Source organism: Calonectris borealis, chromosome 1 (assembly GCF_964195595.1).
Source record: "Calonectris borealis chromosome 1, bCalBor7.hap1.2, whole genome shotgun sequence".
NCBI classification, from domain to species: domain Eukaryota; kingdom Metazoa; phylum Chordata; class Aves; order Procellariiformes; family Procellariidae; genus Calonectris; species Calonectris borealis.
The window spans coordinates 186623327-186644956 of record NC_134312.1 but is presented as its reverse complement, the minus strand read 5'-3'; the positions used below and the strand labels follow the sequence as shown (position 1 = coordinate 186644956).

The 21630-nt window shown below is 38.1% G+C and overlaps 1 protein-coding gene across 2 annotated transcripts in view; it reads right to left on the bottom strand.

Moving 5' to 3' along the window:
• The window catches only part of DGKH (diacylglycerol kinase eta), a 156860-nt gene that overhangs the window by 16644 nt on the left and 118586 nt on the right, over window positions 1–21630 (bottom strand). For both annotated transcript variants that reach the window (XM_075139334.1, XM_075139323.1), the window contains exons 13-24: window positions 19852–19937; window positions 18306–18405; window positions 16751–17027; window positions 16171–16299; window positions 11597–11731; window positions 9658–9775; window positions 8633–8743; window positions 8382–8478; window positions 5919–6026; window positions 2673–2786; window positions 2246–2380; window positions 601–767 (exon numbers count right to left, since the gene is read on the bottom strand). In XM_075139334.1, coding sequence (XP_074995435.1) covers window positions 601–767; window positions 2246–2380; window positions 2673–2786; window positions 5919–6026; window positions 8382–8478; window positions 8633–8743; window positions 9658–9775; window positions 11597–11731; window positions 16171–16299; window positions 16751–17027; window positions 18306–18405; window positions 19852–19937 — 1577 coding nt within the window. The remainder of the gene's footprint in view (window positions 1–600; window positions 768–2245; window positions 2381–2672; window positions 2787–5918; window positions 6027–8381; window positions 8479–8632; window positions 8744–9657; window positions 9776–11596; window positions 11732–16170; window positions 16300–16750; window positions 17028–18305; window positions 18406–19851; window positions 19938–21630) is intronic.

The window sequence follows — 21630 nt, the reverse complement described above, 5'->3', positions numbered from 1 at the left end:
ATTTATTTTGATGCTTAAGATAATTTGTTATAATGATGAACTGGGTAGGAGCTTTATAAAATGTTCTGATTTAAAAAAAAATGCTTTTCTTAAAAAAATCCAGTTTATTGAAAAGTGCTCATCTTTTTGAAATTGTGAGTAACAAGGCTTTAAGGAGAAATAAGGTCAGGAGAAGTTACGGTAAGGTGGATACATCCACACTGTTGACTTCTGAAGTTGACTTCTAAGGGGTTTTTTTCAATAAATATATTTTTGCTCTTGCATAAAATGAGAAGTTTCAATCAAAAGCCTCTCTGCAAAGAAGCTTTCCAGTTTTCCATTTCCACTGCTCCTTCAGAAAGTCAGTTTTCACAAGAAAAAAAATACATAAACACACAAAAAAAAATCACAGAAATAAACAAGAAAAGCATACATAAACAAGTTGAGCCTTAACAATAAAATAAAATAAAATTTAAAAAATAAAATAACTGATAGATTGGCAACTAAACATTAATAAAAAAACAGGGAAAATATACACTTCTAAGTCTACGTATGCATTTGCATGAATAATTCAGTCTTGGTGTCTAGGTTGCCAAACCAAACTTATTAATTCTACTGTACCTGGTAATAAGTTCTTCTGCAGCTTGTGAGCACAGCTGGATCTGTGCAACTTCTTCTTCTGTAGCCAACTCAACAGCCTGCTGAGGGTACAAGGGAGATCGAATGATGGGTTTACAGGAATCATACTTCTGTTTGTCTTCCCAAGACTTCAGGGTGTTTTCAAAGGCCTAATCAAAATGAATCATACATTCAGTTCATAGCACTTGGAGTATTCTTACTTATTTCAAAATTTATTTTTATATAAATTTTGATTTCTATAGTATTTTAATTAAAACATTTTAATTAATTTAACAATTTATTAACAATTAATTTAACAATTAATTTAACAAATAACTTTACAATTTAGTTTTAATTTTACAGAAATAATACAAGCTCTATAAATAATTACATTAAATTCAATTTTTTTAAAACTTAGTATAGAGAATAAGTCACTTCAGAAAGCTCACTTTCCCTCTCTCCTTTATCCTCAATAAGCATCTTTCAAAACAATAAGAACACAAAGACAGTGATAATACAAGCATGGATAGTAAGATCCAAATCTGAAAGTAATACAAGATTCAAACCTAAAAAATGGTGGAAAAAAGTAACAAATGTAGTAAAGCAGAGTTCAAATGCCATTAACTGTACCCTAAATTCACCATCCAGTTAGTGGATGGAGAACTGAGGGGCAGTTACGCCTTTCACACAGTAATCCTAGACAACCGTGAACTCTCCAGTGGCTTTGTTACTAGGTTCTGCTTGTGTCTCTTCTGTCTGAGACTGGGTCGTGGGGGAGAGGGAGGATTAGTAGAACCAAGAGAGACAGGAGAGAAATCTGCAGAAAGTTATTCTATAAAATGGACATTATAGAACTTCGCTATTTATGCAACTGTGCCAGAACTTCCAGTATGTGATTGTGTACATTACACCTAGGGGAGAAGAAGGAGAAGAAAAAGAAAGAAAAAAAGAAAGAAAGAGAGAAAGAGAAAGACAGAGAGAAAGACAGAAAGAAAAGGAAGGGAGGAAAAGGGAGGAAAAGGGAGGAAAAGGGAGGAAAAGGGAGGAAAAGGGAGGAAAAGGGAGGAAAAGGGAGGAAAAGGGAGGAAAAGGGAGGAAAAGGGAGGAAAAGGGAGGAAAAGGGAGGAAAAGGGAGGAAAAGGGAGGAAAAGGGAGGAAAAGGGAGGAAAAGGGAGGAAAAGGGAGGAAAAGGGAGGAAAAGGGAGGAAAAGGGAGGAAAAGGGAGGAAAAGGGAGGAAAAGGGAGGAAAAGGGAGGAAAAGGGAGGAAAAGGGAGGAAAAGGGAGGAAAAGGGAGGAAAAGGAAAGAAAAGGGAGGAAAAGGAAAGAAAAGGAAAGAAAAGGAAAGAAAAGGAAAGAAAGAATAAACGTATAAAATTTTGACCATTCTTCTTACTATATATTAATAAGAATACAGGAATAGCACTAATAAAACTGATAAAAGCTAACAAAGAGCTGTGTCACTTATACAAAAGAACAATTCCCTATCCGGCTTATTATAGAAATTATGCAGCTCTAAGTAATCATCTAAGTTATATAGATAGTTATAAAACATTTTTTAGCACTGTTTTGTTCATGTTATAACTGAATCAAGTTATTACAGAAACAATGTTAGTAACAGTATCTCATAACACACTTTCTGCAACATACTCTGTCTCGTGTTAACATCTGAGCTCTGTTTTTATGTATGATCTTAATCACTCCCGGGGGCTGGATCCATGCCTCTCCATCGACTTGCACTGGAACCCCTTCATCACCAAGTATGGTGATCTTTACTGACCGACACTGGAAAAGAACAAACATGTTATTTTACAGAGCAATAAATACTAATGAAACTGATGGGCCACCTGAAATCTGTTGATTACTAGGAGCTGTGGCTTCCCTCCAGGTTTGTCTCAAGGATGAAGCACTTCTGTACTTCATTCATCATTGAAGACAATTTCTTACCCCTTAAAATTAAAACAATGATGTCAGGGCTTTATTAATGTATAGGGTGGTGGTCATCAAGAGTACCGCTACTTGCCAGCATCCCAAACTGCTGTCAACCATGTTGTGTGCTTTCAAGTCACAAACAAACCTGAGCTATCCTGTGGTGCTGCAGTTTGATGACTCTTGAAACTGCCATCTGCATGCTGCCAAATACTGCAACAACTTCTAAGATTTTATCATCAAACGATGGAGCCCCAAATATCTGAAAGGAAAAGAAAATATTCCATTTTTGGTGGTAAATCTAGTGCGTAGATTGCATGTTCAGTGAAACACAGATTCATTTACAGATTCGTTTTCAACGTTTAAATGCTCTAAATTATTTACTGTAGAATAACTACACTTTCTCTCAAAACTCACAGGCGTGAGATACTGTAGACAGTAGGCAAATATTATTTTAAAACAGCAATGCTAATAGCATTTCAAATATCTGAATGACGAGGCATATCCTTATATAGGAAGGATGGCATGTTTCAGCATGCAGACTAAGAAATGTTTTTCAAGGCAAGATGAAAGGCCAATTCAAATCTCCACTTGGTTAATGTACTTAATATCTAGGAGGTTCTTGAAGTTAAGAGGAATAATGGTGGTATTCTTCTCAGAAGCGCGTATCTTTTTGTAGTCTGAATTCTCTCGAAACCAACATCCGAGCCCGTGCTTGGCTTTGTTAAACACAGCTTTCATACTGTTGTTGTTTGCACTGTATACAATTATCTGCTGTAAATATGAAAACCGCCTCTGTATGGCACAAACGTCCTGATATCCAGACAAGACGTTGAATTCCATGAGCTTACACAAAGCGCACGAAGTCTTGTGTGTGCCATTGCCACCTGGTGTCCTACAGGGGAATTCAGCCATGCCACAGGACAAGTCTTAGGCTGGAGTTCAACTGGGTCTGGCAGGAGATACCATACTAAGGTCACTGGAAGCTTGACCATTTCATCCCGATATGCAATAGGGAGTAACGAGGGAGAAAAACCAGCAGGAGAAATCACACCAGTAAGAGTTTAACGGGTAGAGAGATCACCTCTCTGAGCGGTACTCAGCATACCTCAGTTAGCACCGTGGGCAGAGTAAGCTGCATCAGAGGCACCTGACAGAGGACTTCCTGGAGGTGAAGAATAAGAGGGTGCAGATCCAGGACTCTGTAGTCCAGATAGTGTCTGCAGCAAAAGCTCAGGGAGGGAGAGGATGGGGAACAGGGTGAGGGGCTTCGGTCCCTGCTGCCCATCAGGCTAGCAGGAGCCTTCACCCCAGTGTACTGAGCGGTGGCTTTGGCCAGGAGGCTGAGGAGGGCTTCTCAGGGAAAGGGCTGCACAGCACAGATGCCACAGTTTAGTGCCACATCCAGGTGGCACTTCCCTTCAGAGCATTGTAGGATTGCACAGGTATGTCTTGAGCAGATGAGTGTCAAAGAACAAAAGTGCAATTTTACTCAGTCTAGATTGTTTTGAAGCAAAAGGTTTCTCCATTTGAATTTTTCCAATTTCCATGGAAACTTTTCCATTTTTCACATGGGAATGTGACCGTCTTGAAAAGAGCAAAGACAGTGGTTTTTTTATTCCAAGGTAAAAAGCATGGAGAGTCCTTGATCCAGCTTTGACAAGTATAACTGACATCTACAGGGCCAGTTGTGCAGGGGTTAAGAAAAAGTAGTTGTAAAATTTCATTTATTTTGTGCTTCAATTTTAGCAAAAGGATGGGCAAACCACAACCCAGTCTGCTGTGTCTCTCTACCAGTAAAACGTATCTTTACTGAAAGCCAACCACACTTTTTTTTTTTAATAAAGGCAAACAAATCTCTATGGATCAACGTTCAAGAAACAATTCCCTCCTTTCCTGTTGCAGGTTATGTTTCCAGCCTGTCTTCTGGACACCAAAAAAGCACACCTAAACAAGCCCCGCTCAAGTCGGTCGGCGTGCGGCTGCCCTACTTGGCTCACCGATAATGTTTCAGGAATATTTGCAGCTGTCAAGGCAACATCTTTTTTGTGTCCAGATAAGCAGAACTAGCAGCACTTCAGACCACCACCACCACCTCTGATGATCAGTCACTCAAGACTGCACTAAAGCAGTGAATTATGCTCCTAACTCTGTCCACAACAAACATGTCACTTTGCTGGCACATCTGATCACCAGAAGACTAAGAATGTCAGTAAAACTGCTCCAAGACACACACATTTGCTGTATACCGGTATGACAGCTAGGACAGATCTCTCTCAGTGAGGCAGTCCAGGGAGAAAAATAAACTCCTGAAGAGGAGCTGAGCAGACGTTAGAGATGCTTTCAAGTTATGAATATGAACATGGAGTGTATAAAAAATTTAGATATCCACAGCCAACACAACAGCCATCCTCTGACATATACCAAAAATGAGGACAGGACATTGAAAACGTGTTTAAATATTTTTTGTGACTTTCATATGTGTGTGTGTATATATATATATATATATAAAAAAGCAAAGGATAATAACTCACAGAGAAACCAAAAGCATTTTGGAAAAAAAAGTCCTGGATTGTCTACATTAAAATCACAAGCTAATTTGCAACTACAGTTTTAGGTCATTCAGACCTCACACACACTAAATCAGGACATGCAGAATTAGGATAATCTGCTAGTAATTACAATTGTTGCACTGTGCGTGAAGTGGATGGCAGCAGTAAGACTGCTGCAAGTTGTAAGACATTTAGGTATCCGAGTAGTGTAATGTTTCTTAGGAGATGTGAGGAAGAAGGGAAAAAAGATATCTTAAAATATTTTAGAAGCTCATTAAAAATAATATTTAAAAAACAGATTACTACCCCCACTAAATTATCAGTCACTAAATGCATCACTCCCCATTCTCTGAATCACCATCTCTTCGTTCAGAGCTGTTTGAAGAACAGGAGGAAAATTCAAGTATAAACCGTAAGTGATTATCCTTGTCAACATTGTTTATTGTTAGAATATAGCAAACAGAGGAATCTATGCTTTGAGAAACCTTATTTACAGGAGTTTGTAAAACAATATAGAGAGAAACTATTTGTGTCTCTGTTTATAAAATTAGTTTCTAAAAATACTATCTCATAGAGCCATTTTTTAAAAAAATAGTTAAGCCTTATGAACATTTTGCTGGAATGGACACAACAGAAGGAAATATACAGTGAAAAATCATGCGATATATTTTCAATTAAAAAATCAAATACAAGACAATACAGTTTAAACTCAAACAGCCTCCCTGAATAAGAGTTGCTATCCAAACTATACGCTACTACTATTAAAATTAAACGAGAAGAGCAGTTCATGGTATGTATTGCTGGTTTCGCCCAGAAGGTTATTTGTCTTTAATGTTACTCACATCGTCTTCTTTGGTTCCACCCCAGAAATTAGTCCCACCAGCATAGCTGGGAATGTTTAGCACAGCTATGCCCTGCAGACTTGGAAGGGGGATGTACTGTCCATCACACTGTAATGGAGAAAAGCTCATTCAGTATATAAATAATGTGATAAAAGTAATCAGCCATTTTTAATACATGAAGATTCGACAGAGCTGGCAGAGGAGGATGGAGTCATTAATAGGTTGACACAAGCCTATTTCATCCATGTTGTGAAGCAGCTCTAATACAAACCTCTTCTTCCCAATCTTAGCACCAGTTTTTGCAGAGCTGGAAAAACACTAGTATCTACAGCAGAGGTGTCTGATGACTCTTCAAAGAAACATTTGCACAATTTCACATAAAGTCTATTAAGCAGGGAAAAAAAAGAAATCCAAGAATATTTCTGGCGTAGCCACAAACATGTAGTTAAATGTAAGTGTTGTTAGCACTTGTATACTTGCCTTCCTGCAAAAATAACTCATTCTCCTCCCAAAAGTGCAAAGACAAATCTAGCAATGACCCCACAGTTGTTACCCTGGCCGTGGCTAGAGTTATTGATTTTGCAGGCAAGAGGTCACTCCTATGACCAACAATTTATTCCGTCTTTCTTACCTCTTTATCCTCCAAAACCCATAAGCAACTCCAAGTCCTACTCAACACAATCATGGGATGACGTAGGTCAATCTCACCCTACTTATGGCCAAGAGTAAATTTACAGACTTCAGTGAAATCACTCTTGACTTACAGCAGTACAACTGCCTGCAGAGGTGAGCCCAGTGATCTCAAACCATTCAACTGGGAGTCAAAAGTGCAGTCCTGCAGCAGTGCCACCAGCATGGATTTGATGCAAGTTGGAAATACAAGGTCATAAATGCTGGATTCAGGTGTCACTTTGGGGATCATGAATTTGCAGGTAAAGTTGGCTTTAAAGAAGATTGCTAGACTACCGCAAGTTACCAGTCCCGCAGAAGGATTTTAAAATTATACAAATTAAATAGAAATCCTCAGGAAATAAGGACAAAATCTGTAGCAATTTTATCAGTGGGAGAAAGAGATGCAAAATTATTTCCAGAGTGTGCTTAGTGCTCTGTTTTTATGATTTAATCTCAGCAACAAGACAGAATTTAACATTTTAATCAAAATGTGACAGTATCCTAAATATGCTGTGATATTAATAGATGCTGCACAGCCATTTGTATTACAGTAGAGGTCTGCCTCCAATTCCTGAAATTGATATTTTTAATTTTCCAATGCTGTGCACCTCATCACACATTTTAGCATAAGGCTAATACTATGCAAGGAAATACTAAATATGAAATTTCTACTTGCTGGTTTACTTCCAGAAATATTCAAAAATAATTATGGAAAGGTCAGGTTTGAATGCCTTATTGAATTTTATTTGAATCTTATTCAAAAGATCCTTAAATTAGAATTCTATCTGCAGCATACATAATGTTCTTTCCTGTCATTATATTCACTAACTACTGCATAATTCCTTGATAATTACTCCGTCTTTAGATAACAGCAATCTGCTGCTACCAGACAAAATCTTCCTTAATCTCAGAGGAGTGAGAAAGAGTTCCAGTAACTTAAAATTATTCTTAACAAGTTATCTTCATATAAATATCATGAACTTCCATATGAAATGGTTAGCATGAAGTAAAAAGAGAAATTATGTATGTTCTTGGTCAAAATCCAGCCTAGATATTCTTTGGGTGAAAACAACTGTAAACATCCCATAGTCCTCTTTTGCATTTGGTAATCATTTATATCTTCTTTAAGTTCCCAGTATCATGAAGAAGACTTACATTTTATGTTAGAACTTAAAAGACAAAAAGTAACCATCTTTAGATAATTTACACTGCATTTGTTGTTGCTGTGATAATACCTTACTTCTTTTGTTTGACTCTCTCAACCACGTATTAGCGAAAGTCTCAACAGGTGTAGCTGGGCTTCTTGTGATGCACATTCAGAATCTCCCCTCTTCTGTCAGGAATTTTTGAATAAAATAATCTGTGTGCTCTTCGTATATGTGTAATCAAGCTTTCAGATAGTTTAAAATGAACCTGAAGGATTAAGACTCCTTATCTCTTTCCTTCCATTTAGTGTATGATCATTTCTGTTAATCTCCTTAAAACCTGGTCTCCCCCTTCAATGCAGTGAACATCAAGAAACATATCTTACCTATACAAGAAAATTTTTGAAAAAAACCCCAGTAATTACAAGAAACATTATACTGGGTATTTTGGGATATTTAAGGACTGACATTTTACTACAAGAAACCACCTGGGGAAACACCTCTTACATAGCACATTTTTACACAGTGCCTTTGAGGTCAGCTTGGGTTGACATAAGAACTCTAAAAGGTTTCAAGAGGAAGCCCAAATTCTTCACTACACATTGCGGAAGCAAAAATACTCATTCTGGCCATAAAGAAAATTTACCTCAAGTTGAACTTTTTGTTCTAAGTTCTTGTAAGTTCTCTGCAGTAGCTCTTTTGTGCCAAGAACTCCATACCACATCATGTTTTTCGTCCGACTTCTGAAAACAGGTAAAACAAGATTCACACATTGAAACACACACATTATTACCTCTTGTATTTGTAGGATGAGAAAAAGTTAAGAAATTGAAATAGAGAGATAAGGAAAAGAAAATAACGGAAACGTCTTGGCTCTGTTACTGACAATTAGATTACCTGCACTTTTCAGGGTGCTCTTCTCGCTTGTTATTAAATTCTAGTGAAATTTTTGCATCTAACCCAATTCCAAAGTAGTTGTTCATGACACATTTTTCTGAATATCCCTCCCTGTTAGAAGAAAAGAGGTAATTAGGTGTACATTTGTACAGTACCTGGACACACGGAGCTTTGACCAAGATTGTGGTTGGTATCAGAACAGACATATCAACCAAGAGACATCAAGAGATGTTTCCTCTGAATCTCCCTGAGGAAGCCCAACAGCAGGCGAAGAGACAGATTGGCTGCTAGCTCCTTTGCAAGTGCAAGTTACTTCCCGTAGGACAAAGAAGAAACTGCAACACACCCCCATCCTAGCACTAGCTCCAACATACCCAAAATTAACAGTGGAATATGAGGAAAGAGCTGCCCCGGGCACGGCTCTGAGACAGCAGCACCACACCGGGCCGAGCACCCAGGCTGCATTTAGGCATGCTGGTGCTAGATGTTTGGCTGATGTTGCCAGCACAGCAGTGCTTTGTCTTGGGGGAGCTGTGCCCCACAACCCGGATGCTATCCTAAGTCTCTGCCAATGCTAACCCAGTTCTGGGAAGCAGAGGCAGCTTAGGACACAAGATTTCCACCTCACTGCTCCGGTCCTTAGGGGGACACTCTTCTTCTTCCTTGACTATGAAGCGCCCAGACCTGCTTCAACATTTTGCTAGTGGCTGAGCTTGTGTTTAGACCAGCGGTTTGGGCAGGATAACCCAGCTCTGAAGGACTGCTGGCTGCCTCCTCTCAGAGCCAGTGGGCAAGGGGTAAGAGAGCAAACATCTCCTATTATTTCTGCTGCCGCAAGACAATTCTGCACTACTCATAACTAAAATGGCACAATCCAACCTGTTTTCAGACCTTGAGGTCTACTGCCAAATGACGGCAAAACAAAATTTCATAATGAAAAAAAAATTACAAAAAAGTAAAAAAAAACACCTTAAGAGAAGCAAAACAAAGCAAAACAGTAAATTTGGAAAAAAAAAATTTCTTACAGTGAATCTGGATCCGGGTCAATAAACGGCGTAGCACCAAATGGATCGATGTTTGCTAGCAACATTTTGCTAATAATTGAACTTCCTGCAATAGAAGCAGCTAGACCAGCCCTCAAACCTGATGAAAAAAAAACCAGAAAAAAACCCAAAAAACCAATTTGTATTTGATAAATAGAGAAACATATATTGCCATAATATAAGCCACATACTGAGAGACAAAATATTCATTAAATCTGTATATGGAATGATTGTGTTTCTATCTCAGTTTTTACCTATATTGGTTATCTTTCCAGGTCTCTGGCTCTCTTAAGCAGAAAGGCAGCTACACTGCAGTGCAGCGGCTGACTCTTCAGTTACCACCATTGAGAAAGAAGAAAACAAAGAAAATTCAGGATTTCAGGCCAACGCTCACTGGCTGGCATAGTAACCAACTATGTTAGGGGTGCCCTAACATCCAAAAAGACTACTAGAGCTTTTTATTTAGTTTAACCTTCACCTCCGAACTGTATATGATTTTCCTTGGTCCTTTCCTTTGGAAATATTCCTAAGGAATACCCTCACCTTTTTTACAACTGGAAGAGTCATAGTTTAACTTAACTTAATTTGTGGAAAGGTCACAGCCCTGCCATACCTACCTTGACTAATACCGAAGTCACTCTGCAAAACACTGTGTAATGCATGTAAACAAAGAAAACTTTCTAAAAGCTTTCACTTAAATTGACCTAAAGAAAAATGTAAGCTCAGTTCCATTATGTTTTAATTATACTAATGAAGTTAATTAAAACGGTGTTTTACTGGTGCCCCCTAGTATTAATTGCATTTGGATAAGAACAGATTTTTTTTTTTCCACTCTTTTTCCTGCATAGCAGCTTTCTGTAGTTTCAGTTACCCATTTCCTGAGAGGTATCTACAGACACCTCTTATTCAGAGGGTTGAACTTTACACGGCTCTGTCCCTCAGCCCCTTCATAGCCTCCACTGATTAGAATGAACGATAGAAGGACTTCGATGTACAGGTGGATGAAAAATTGGACATGAGCCAGCTATGTGCGCCTGTAGCCCAGAAAGCCCGTCGTATCCTGGGCTGCATCAGAAGGAGCGTGGCCAGCAGGTTGAGGGAGCTGATTCTACCCCTCTGCTCTGCTCTGGTGAGACCCCACCTGCAGTACTGCGTGCAGCTCTGGGGCCCTCAGCACAAAACAGACATGGGCCTGTTGGAGCGGGTCCAGAGGAGGGCCACGAAATGATCAGGGGGATGGAATGCCTCTCCTATGACGAAAGGCTGAGAGAGTTGGGGTTGTTCAGCCTGGAGAAGAGAAGGCTCTGGGGAGACCTTATTGTGATGTTTCAAAATATAGAGGGGGCTTATAAGAAAGACTGAGAGACTTTTCGCCAGGACCTGTAGTGACAGGACAAGGGGCAATGGTTTTAAACTGAAAGAGGGTAGGTTTAGATTGGACATAAGGAAGAAATGTTTTACAATGAGGGTGGTGAGACACTGGCACAGGTTGCCCAGAGAAGTTGTGGATGTCCCATCATTGGAAGTGTTCAAGGTCAGGTTGGAGGGGGCTGTGAGCAGCCTGATCTAGTAAAAGATGTCCATGCACACGGCAGAGGGTTGGACTGGATGATCTTTAGAGGTACCTTCCAACCCAAACCACTCTCTGATTCTATGATTCTAAGATCCTGAATTTCATTTTTCATCCTCCAGAATCAAATGCAACACTTCTGCTACATCTGATGTTGTGCCAAACGATCAGGAATATTCTACATTATTTTGCATTTCCTACTATATGATACCACACAAAGATGTGTATGTTGGTTCAAACAAATTCAGGGCTCCTGGCATGAAGTAAAAATCGTTATTTGATAGCAAGCAGGGGAACAGAAGGCAATATTAAAGTAGTGTAAGGAACAGCAGATTTCAAAATCGTAATTACCTGGGCAGATAATCCTAGTGTTAAGCACTGGGAGGTTTTCCTTGCTTGCAGCCAAAGCTGGAGCAGAGAAAGAGCCTGTCTGAGAATGGATACTTCGGCTTGTACGTCGATCTGGAGATCTTGGTGCAGTTTTAACTGTGCAGAAGAAGTAAAAGTAAGAGCACTAATTAGACCTATTATGACATTACCAAATACGTAGTTTTTACAGCCCTGAAAATATTTCAAAAGCATTAATTTAATCTGTTACCATTCTGTGACAAATGTTCTTCCCCCTCACACCACAGTTTTTCTTCTAAATACAGGGAAGAAAACTCAGAAACAGATCAAGTGACCAGCACAAATTAAAATGAACAAGGATGCATGGCATTCAATGTGACAAGTTCCCAAATTATGCTTCAAGCTACTAGCAAAAATTGAATTATATCCACCTTAAAATGCAATAGTATTTAATGCTCTAGTAAGCTTCTGATAAGCATGTTAATGAAGTAATACAAATTTAAACTTAAATTCAACATATATTTACTTATAAATAAACCTATATTATATAGTTCATTATTATTTATAACAATTTTAATATAGATAGCTATTCTAAGCGATAGGCCATGGAAATACCTGATCAACAGCCATGCTATTTGCTTCAAGCAGCAAAAATGGACCCCCTGCCTGCTTCAGGTTTCTGAAAACGTCAGACAAAACTCTGACATCTTTATCTACAGCCGACCTGAAAACTGCAAGGGAAGGGAAAGCCATGTTCAGACATTCTTGTCTTCTGCAGTTAGAGGGATCATGGAGGAGATCGGTTTACCATCATCTTTTCTTTTTTACAAAAAAACCAGCAATTCCCAAAATAATTGGAATAACTTATTTGTTAAAATTTTCCAGAAGATGGATCAATAAAACCTTGTGACAGATAGCCAAGTCTGTCAGCTGCTCAAATTGCTGGTGGCAAAGGCAGGTAATGGCTCAGGAAAAAGGAGGAAAAGAAAATCAAGGGCAAAGAGAAGATATTCACAAAGAGGAACTGGTAGCTCAGTGAGGCCAGTTCCCTGGGGCTGCCGCTGGAGGTGATGAAGAAAGATAGGCTTTTCAGAGGGCAGACCTCAGGTGCCGTAATTTACTTTCCTGGCAGAACTTGTTTCATGCAGACTGAGAGAATATGCCAGTGCCTGCTTTAGCCTGGGAATTTCTTTGTGAAATTCAGCCCCGTCAGACATAGCCAGAAATCGGTGCCACAGGGAAGAAAGTTTGGGTATTACCGAATGCTTTGCTATAGCATTTCCATATGCATGTAGAAAGCTTTTGCACACCAAATGATCGTAGACATTTCTTGGCTACCTCTGCTCCAGATTATCTCACATGTTAAAACTACTTCAGCTTAGGACAACTTCGACCATGACCATCTGAAGAAGCTCAGAACAAAAAATGAAATTACTTCAAAGTGATCTGATATATTCCTCTCAAAACCTGAAAACTAATTCAGCAAAAATAGAATGATTAGGACTAGCACCAAGAAAGCAGAAGAAAAACACCACCACGAATCTGGTGGGAAGGATAAAATATACCCTTTTTTGTGGCAGGAGGGGGGTAGATCAGTTCACGTCAATCATAACTCAGCTTGAGAGTAACGTGGGTGTACTGTATGAAGACATTAATGGAAAGAAAATGCAGAGTGGGAAAATCTAGAGACAAAGGTAATAACAAGAACCAGGGTTTAGAAATTGTGTTCAAACCAATTCAGGCCAGGATTTGGGCATTCACTTTTTTTTAACTGATGATAATCTAGCATGGAACAGTCAATGACATGGCAAATTCTTCACCCTCTTGTATCCCAGGAGTAAGATTACACATCCTTCTGGATGACTTGCGTAAGGCAAACAGAAATTATTAGATGCAGGACAGGGATAAGTGGATGAAATTTTCTGGACTGTTTTATATGAAAGGTCTGACGAAGTGGACTAACAGCTCCTTCTGACTTTAATATCTGTATAACAGCCTTAGCAATTATCACAAAATGCTACAGTATTGCATGATAACAATACAACACAATGATTTGTATCCGTGCACGACAAAACACTGTAATATAAAGTTAAAAAATTAAAAGAAATAAAAACTGCAAGTGATATCTAACAAGAGTTATTAAATATTTAGATAAGGTAATTAACATATGGAAAAATATTATCTCATCAAATGACCAGGAAGATCCTCAGAGGGTAAAATATAATATTCAAAACAAAATTAACATTCATTTTTCATAATGCTACCGAAAAATTCACAATGTTATTCACACAGTCTGTTCTCTCTGTACTTGGGAACAAGGCAGTTATACTAAATAGGAAAATCAACAGAGCAGCTGCTCTTTATTTGACAGATGAGACTCATGGGGACAACTGCAATAAAGATAAACTTCTGCTGTTCATGCTCTGATAAAAACAACAGAGCCCTAATGAGTAAAACTGATGTTTCACTGCAGATAATTGAATTCATGTTTCATGCTTTCTCCCTAAACACCTATATTCCACTGACAGCATTAATATGCACTCTATTTCACACGTATCAGATGTATGAAGAATAATACAGCTCCACAATAAACACAGAAATTCTATCACCAAGAAACAAGGGGTTTATATAAATTTATACATATGGATATACATTTGTGTATATTTTTATTTTATTATATATTTATGGCAGTAGGACCAGGTCACCCATAGAGCCAGCAAACTCTATGAACTACTATTGAAACTAGACAACCAACAAGCATTGATTCCTATAACCAAGGTAAAAGGAGAGGGGCCAATGAAGACAGTTACTGTAGAAAGTCTGAAATCCATTCCTGGAGAAAAAGAAATGTGAGATTCTGAATCAACAGAAGCCCCAAGAAACTAATGACCTATTTCTAAGGTAGGAGCTACTGACACAGGCACCAGCTTCAGAACAGAGCCTTAGGAGGACAACACCTCTGAAAGATCTTGGTGTGCATCAGGGTAACAGAAGGAGATGCAAATCCCAAACAACTTTGCTGACAGCTGATTTTGCCACAGGAAGTTGCTCACTAGAGGATGGCTTTTGCTGTCCACCAGCTACCACTGTTTCTCCATGACTCGCAGATTATCTCGAGACCTCACCTGCAGTGCATCACTGCCCACTTTGGTAATATGGCAAAGACTGAAATTTCCACCTATAGCAAGAAACAGCGTTCCTGAAATTATTAGCGTGGGACTCTTGAATAACTCTGACACATTAACTACCAGTCAAAACAAAGTGCAGTATTGAAGTTTGTGATGGGAAATGTCCAAACATGACCTCTGGCTGGATTGGCTTGGTGCCAAAACCAAGCAAGGAAGGAGGTAAGTGAGGGTCCCTTGTAGACAAATTTTACCTTATTATTTCAATGTGGGAATTAGTACTATGCTATTTCAGGAGATGAGTAGGGAATACTATTCTCTAAATATCATTTTACATACAGTAACCAAACACCGAATAGCCAAAAGCAAAGCTTAGCAACAAAATGGGCTATTACTTTGCGGAAATGCTACCTTCCAAGCAAGTTGTTTTAAACTAAGATCAATCGATATTCTGACTGCTTTGTACAATTATTTATACAAATAATACAACTGGGTTCTTTCTGTTGCATTTTAAAACCCAGCATGGGCTACCCACACATAAATGCTGTCTGCCTTTTTTTGGAGAGTAACCTGCAGAGCCCCACAGTGAGGACAGGATGATACTCCTGCAGGAAAGCTGATAAAGTCCATTTGACCAAGGACAGAGCAGGTAGGGAACTCTACACCTTGGAAAGCAAGAGTAGCTTGGTATAATGGCTTGCTATATGGCTTGCTATACAGCAGCCAATAGCTGCAAGGAACTAGCTGGACTAATGACCTATATTGGGGACAACAACTTAAGAAATTTTTCATGGGAAGGGGCTCTGGATATTGAAGACTTTGGTTCAAATTTCTGCTCTGGATTAGACAAATAGAAGGGGTGACCTTAGTACTGCCACTGCTCAGGAGACTTCCAGGAATCCAGTTTCTATTACATTCTTTCCTGCTTTACGCTGTTCCACTTCATGTAAAAGACTTAAATTTCATTCTCTCCGTTCCAATAACTGTCTCAAGGTAAGTTGCCAGCTAAGACATCAGGTTTTCCTTGTCAATACAATGAATAAATATGTCTGTTTCACACAATTTGAAACCCTTCAACAGAAATGACTGACAGAAATTCCTATAATATACCCTAAAATGCCTACGACTGAGACATGCTATTGCCACCATTACCCAGACTCTAGTCCCTGCACAGGTTCATGTAGAAAGGTGAGTGTAAACGCTGGATTAAATGCAGGCACTTCTCTCCCCAACAAATACCTTCTCAGCTTTGTAAATCCATTCCAAAAGTCTGCTCATCTCATCTCCTGCATTTTTCCATCAACTTTTATTTATCCAAATCTACTAAAATTTGTGACCACTTTCCAGTGAAACAACATGCTAATATTTTTAATTATGGAGCCAACTAAGCTCTGTAATGCAACTATAAGGAGATCGCATAATTTTAAATTATTTTATTCCTAATTTACTCACTTGACGGGGACTCAAGTTCCTTTGTATCTTCCTCTTTTTCCTCTTCTTTGGATTCATCCAATTCTTTGCTATACTCCAGTGGGGACTGGTTCACTTGTTCTTCACTATGAGCATTCTGCTCATCCACAACTGCTTATTAAAAAAACAGACATAAAGTTTCAAGATCTTTAAAGAAAATTTGCATAAGTAGAAAATTAGCTTTTTTCTGTAGCTTTAAGTTTAAAAATATTAACAAAAGATTTCTATTGCCAATTCAGTGAAAAAGACTCTTGCAATCCTTTTCCCATTGATAAAGATTCGCTGCCAGAAATTTTCATTTTGTGGAGGATAATAGTTACAAAAGAAACACATTTTTATACGTACACACACGTGCATACATACGTATTCATATATGCGGACAGACAGTCATCAACATCCAAACAAGCTGCATTTCTTTCCCTTGCAGCTTGTAATATGCATATAATTTATACATACATAAAAATGTAGAAATCAAGCTTTAATAATAAAAATTTATGCTAGTAAAGAAAAAAATCTGCATCATTATTCTATCCGTAAGGATCAAAACATTGCTGATGTGCACCTTTTTCTGCTTGTTCAATGATCTGCCTCACAGCCTTCTTCAAGCTGTTTGCCCGGAGCATTAACTGTTCCCTTGGTTTGAAGAGTTTCTGGGTGGAAGACTTTGAGACACACTCCGCTAATTGCTCTTTACTTTCAGACAAGGATTCTTCACTTGAAAACTCCTCTGCTTCTTCTTCCACAATGGGGGGAGTGATGCCTGGGAGAATGGGAGCAGCCTGGGCTTCTGTGTGAAGAGCCTGGAGCAATAGGTCTAGCTTCTCATTTAACTCGGTGCACTAAGACAAAGTGGAAAAGAATACTTACACACCAGAAAAACAGTGACCATATAAACATTTTCAGGAAATTAAGCACCAGATTCTAGGGAGGGAGCTAAATTCTCCATGCGGTAGGATTTAAAATCGTCTGTGTCTAAGTGTCTATGTAAAATCCAAACCCAGGTTCAATATTTCATAATATCAGATTATGAGTAGGTCTGCATGGGTTTTCGCAGACTATGTGACACCCAACCAGATTAGAGCAATTATAACAAAAAAACCCTACACTCAGACTAATATAACACAGTGTGCTAAACTCAGCCTGCCACATAACTAGGGTACAGATTAGATCTTACTCTTTTTCTGATGGCCTGCAGCACAGAGCACAGATTTGCCCATACCATGCATTATAACAAATTATGGGTGCTTAGTACCCCAATTTGGAGAGATAACCTAGGGGGACATGCCCAGCTGTTAGTCCGAAAACACATGGTGGTTTGGGGGCGGGGGGGGACGTTTGCAACACAGCTGTACATTTAAGCAAGTGAGTTGTCATAGAGCAAAGAGGTTCAAGCCAGAACCAAACACTGTCAAACACGTCTACGTCTGATTGAGCAGTTGCTCTCTAGGTGCACTGGAAAAGAGGTGATTTTCTGTGCTTAAGGGAAAGGAAACCAACACTGTTTGGCCCTGGAACAGTAAAAAAAGAAAATTAATTTTCTAAAATGTGCACTGAATAGAAACGTAAACCAGGAACTGCCATTTAGCCAGTACATTTCCTGACTCCGGGATTGTTAGTGATTTTGTTTTCTTCTTTTATTTTCAGCTCATGTAAATTTTGTGCCTCATACCAAATGCTTCTGGTTTTTTTTCAATGCTTTTGCAACATGATCTCTACAATTTACAGCTTAAACCATTATTTTTAACACTGTAGTCTCTCTTCCCTTTATTCTCCCAGCATACTTTCTCTTCATTATCCCATTGTTTTCCTGTAGCTAACTTAATCCTTTTCAGAGAAAAGTAGAACTCCTAATGCAGAATATTTCCATTTATCTCTATGGACGTTACCATGTACTTTATCCTTTCTGAAGGAAAAAAGTGTAAACAGAGTTTATAGAGATCTTACAGTTTAAAGATAGTTTGGAAATGACTGTTCTATGCACTATGAAGAGAAGAATTTTAAAGTCACTGGTTGAAATGGAAGCCAAGCTGGGCATCCTGGAGAGGTTTAAAAATTAAACACCCATGAGCTACAACACAAAACCACAACTTTAAACCAGAAAATAGTCATTGTCTTACTTTAATGGCCATGGCATCAGCTTCCTCTGCATTTTCCATCGGTTTTTCATAAGTTTTCCCTATTTTGGCAACGAAGTCCTTTACAGTTTCACATAATATTCTTCAGATAAAAATAGGAGGGGGGAGAAATCAAATTAAATGAAATAGATCTATTTTGAATATTAAATTATTATGGAAATCGGTTTATGTGCACACTGCTATACACCATTCTTGTTGGAAACTGAACTCTGTGATCGTACTTGCAAAGCAGATGATACTCTTTTCCATGGCTTGCCAAATTCAAGCGATAAGCTTTAAAACAAAAACTCTTCCTCACTTTTTATTAAAGCCTTTGCACACATTGTATCTAAGTCTCTTATTTCTAAGAACTGAAATAAACATGACTAATTTTATTCATTCCCTTGCTTGTACACCTTCCATACCAGAGTTGTTAGCAAACTTGCATTCACTTTGTTAACTTCAAACACCGTCTTGCAAACTCCCCTATGAAGATGGAGCCTAGAAACCATGGAGAAAATCCACTGACTTTAATGGAGCACTTCTTAGATGAAAACATATGGCACACATGTCCCACTGCACCTCTCATGCTTTTGAACCACAGCAGACCCTGAGGCATATCTATACAAACTATAGTGGCTGCAATGAATTTACATCGTGTGAATCAGAGAAAGATTTGGTTCTTATTACCTACACTGCGGACAGATAGCAAACTTACTAACGAGGTGTGGATAATTGCTTAGTACTGTTCATTTGGTTGAAATTTATTTGACAGAAACTGAATAGATTTAACAAGATACAGACCCGATTTAGAATTTGGAGTTAATTTTCAACATGTGCTATGTATACTTTAAAAATGGAATTTTATTAACTTGCTTTTAGCAGAAAAAAAAATGAGATCTAATGACATTCAGACGTATTTTTGAAGACTCTGTGACTGATCTTTTACATATCACAAAATAGAAGGTTTTTTTCATGGAAAAGGTAGAACGGAATACTTCTGATTTCAGAGGATGTCCATGATTTGCCAAGTAATCATCTCTCATTTTTAAGTGTTTCAGTTTGGGGGAAAAAACCTGTTGTCTGAGACCACTATTTATTGAACTGATACAGACAGAGCTATGACAAAGCTACCTAGCCTGAAGTTTGCCTTCATACTGGTGAAGTTGTTTGTCCTCTTAAAGATATGGATACGTACAAAACAAAACACAAAAAATGTAATGTGAAGTAGATCACATATTTGCTTTAGTAACAGTAAGTTTCATATTTAAGCTGCATGCTGATTTGGAGTGATTTAAAATAACTTTATATTAATATTACATGATTTTTTTTTTAATATGATGATGCATTTAGAATTAAGCTATCCATTACAACTGTACCATATAAAAATTTTGCAGAAAAAACATCCACTATAAAATGTATAAATTAAGATATATTAAGCAAGCCAGGCCAGCCATAAGAAAATCAGGCTCACACAGAAGGTTATTATGGTGATGATGTTACACAGGGGATTTATCCCACACATTGTACATAAAAAGGATCAACTCACTTGGCAGATGATATGACAACTGAGTGCTGATCAGAATTGAGAATTTTTGCAAGATGAGCAGCAACTGAGTCCTCATAAGCAGATATCTGAAAACAGAGAAAAAAGACTTCAATTGCCACGTTTCAGCATTTTAACACCTACTAGTGAGTTAAAACATCTCCAAAAATAGCAGGATTTCCATTTCAGATCTAATACAAGAACAGGCAGCTGGCAATGCAGATTCTACCTGCATACTGTGTTTTATGGACCGGATTTTTAAAATTCAAAGTAACACTGCATTTGAGAACTTGATCCACAGCTCTTTTCCTCCTGTAGAGAAAACAGTAAGTTATTTGTAGTCTAAAGATAGTCCATGAGACAGAAAAAATCTACCTTCTTTTTAGATTTATAACAACCTAAATTATTATAATCTAATATCTTTTATTTCTAAAAAAGCAAAGTTTCCCTCAAACTAAGCTGCTTAACTAAGAGTAAATCAAAATTTTGCAGTTATAATCCTGAATTTCCTTTTTACTGTCAGACGGGATCTTACTCCCCAAGCACATCTACTGACAAGGGCTGCTGAACTGGTATAATGTTATCAAAACCAATCCTTAAGGAGCAAACCGCTTAGGGCTGTCTTTATGAAAATGTTTGGGAGAATGAAGGTGTGCACTGTCCGTCTTTTCTTGCACAGAAGAGTTATAAATCTTGAAATACTCGGGCAAAGATTTGGAACGGATCAGATTCACATCTTCACGCACTATATCCTGTCTTAAAATAGGCATGGATCCAGACCTCAGTTTTAAAAGAAAATTGTAACCAAATTCCAAATCTAAAGCTAAAAATAAATGCAGTTCTGAAATCTTCTGATGGCTTCCTTTAAGAATCTCTTAAAATCTCTTAGTGTGTTTCTGCCCTTGATATGGACCAGGTAGATATACCACTCTTTTTTCTTCCTAAAACCCAGCCTTAGTTGTAGAACTCTGACAGTAAATCAGTTTTCATTTCAAGGGAAAAAAACAATATATAACCAGTGATCTGTAAGAATGAACTACTGTTCTTCAAACATCAGTATAAGACTTCTGGAACCAAAACCAAGTAAAATAAGTCTCCTGAAACTGGAGGAAAGAAAAAAAAAAAGAATTGGATATGAACTTTCATTTATTTTTTGAACTGTGCTTTAATACATTACCTGCTCTAAGGTTAATCATTCTTTTTCTGAAATATCATAACTCAATAAACTATGCAAAAAACAATAAAATAGAGATTCAACAGGGTACTCAAAAGAAAACAGCTTTCTCCAACCCAGAGTAATGGCAGGTAACTATAGCCTACAAAACTGATTTTCCAAAAAAGAGGTTTTGCATGAGCAGTTCCTTCCATTTTCAGGAGGAGCTAAACACAATTTCAAAGCCAGAACTAACTAGAACAAAATGTGTATTTTTTCCTTTACAAGATGAAGGTACACTTGAAAATTTTAACTGTCTTGCAAAATTAGAGAAGATAAAGCCTTGGTCTGCATTGCTGACACTGGAAACAGAGCTGTGTGCAAAGCGACCCCGTTAAAATCCCAGCCAGCGGAGCCCCACCTTTTTGCATCTCTATATCTAGCAAGCTGTCAAAGGTTGTAACCTCCTTGCCAATTAAAACAGTCTGAATCATTAAAATACTCAAGAACCTGCTGATTAATTGCGGCTTCTCAAGTACTTTTGAGCTAAAGTTGATATGCATTAACTTTCTTAGGAATATATTATTTTCTCATTTTTAGTCAGACTTTTCATGCCAATTAATTTGATT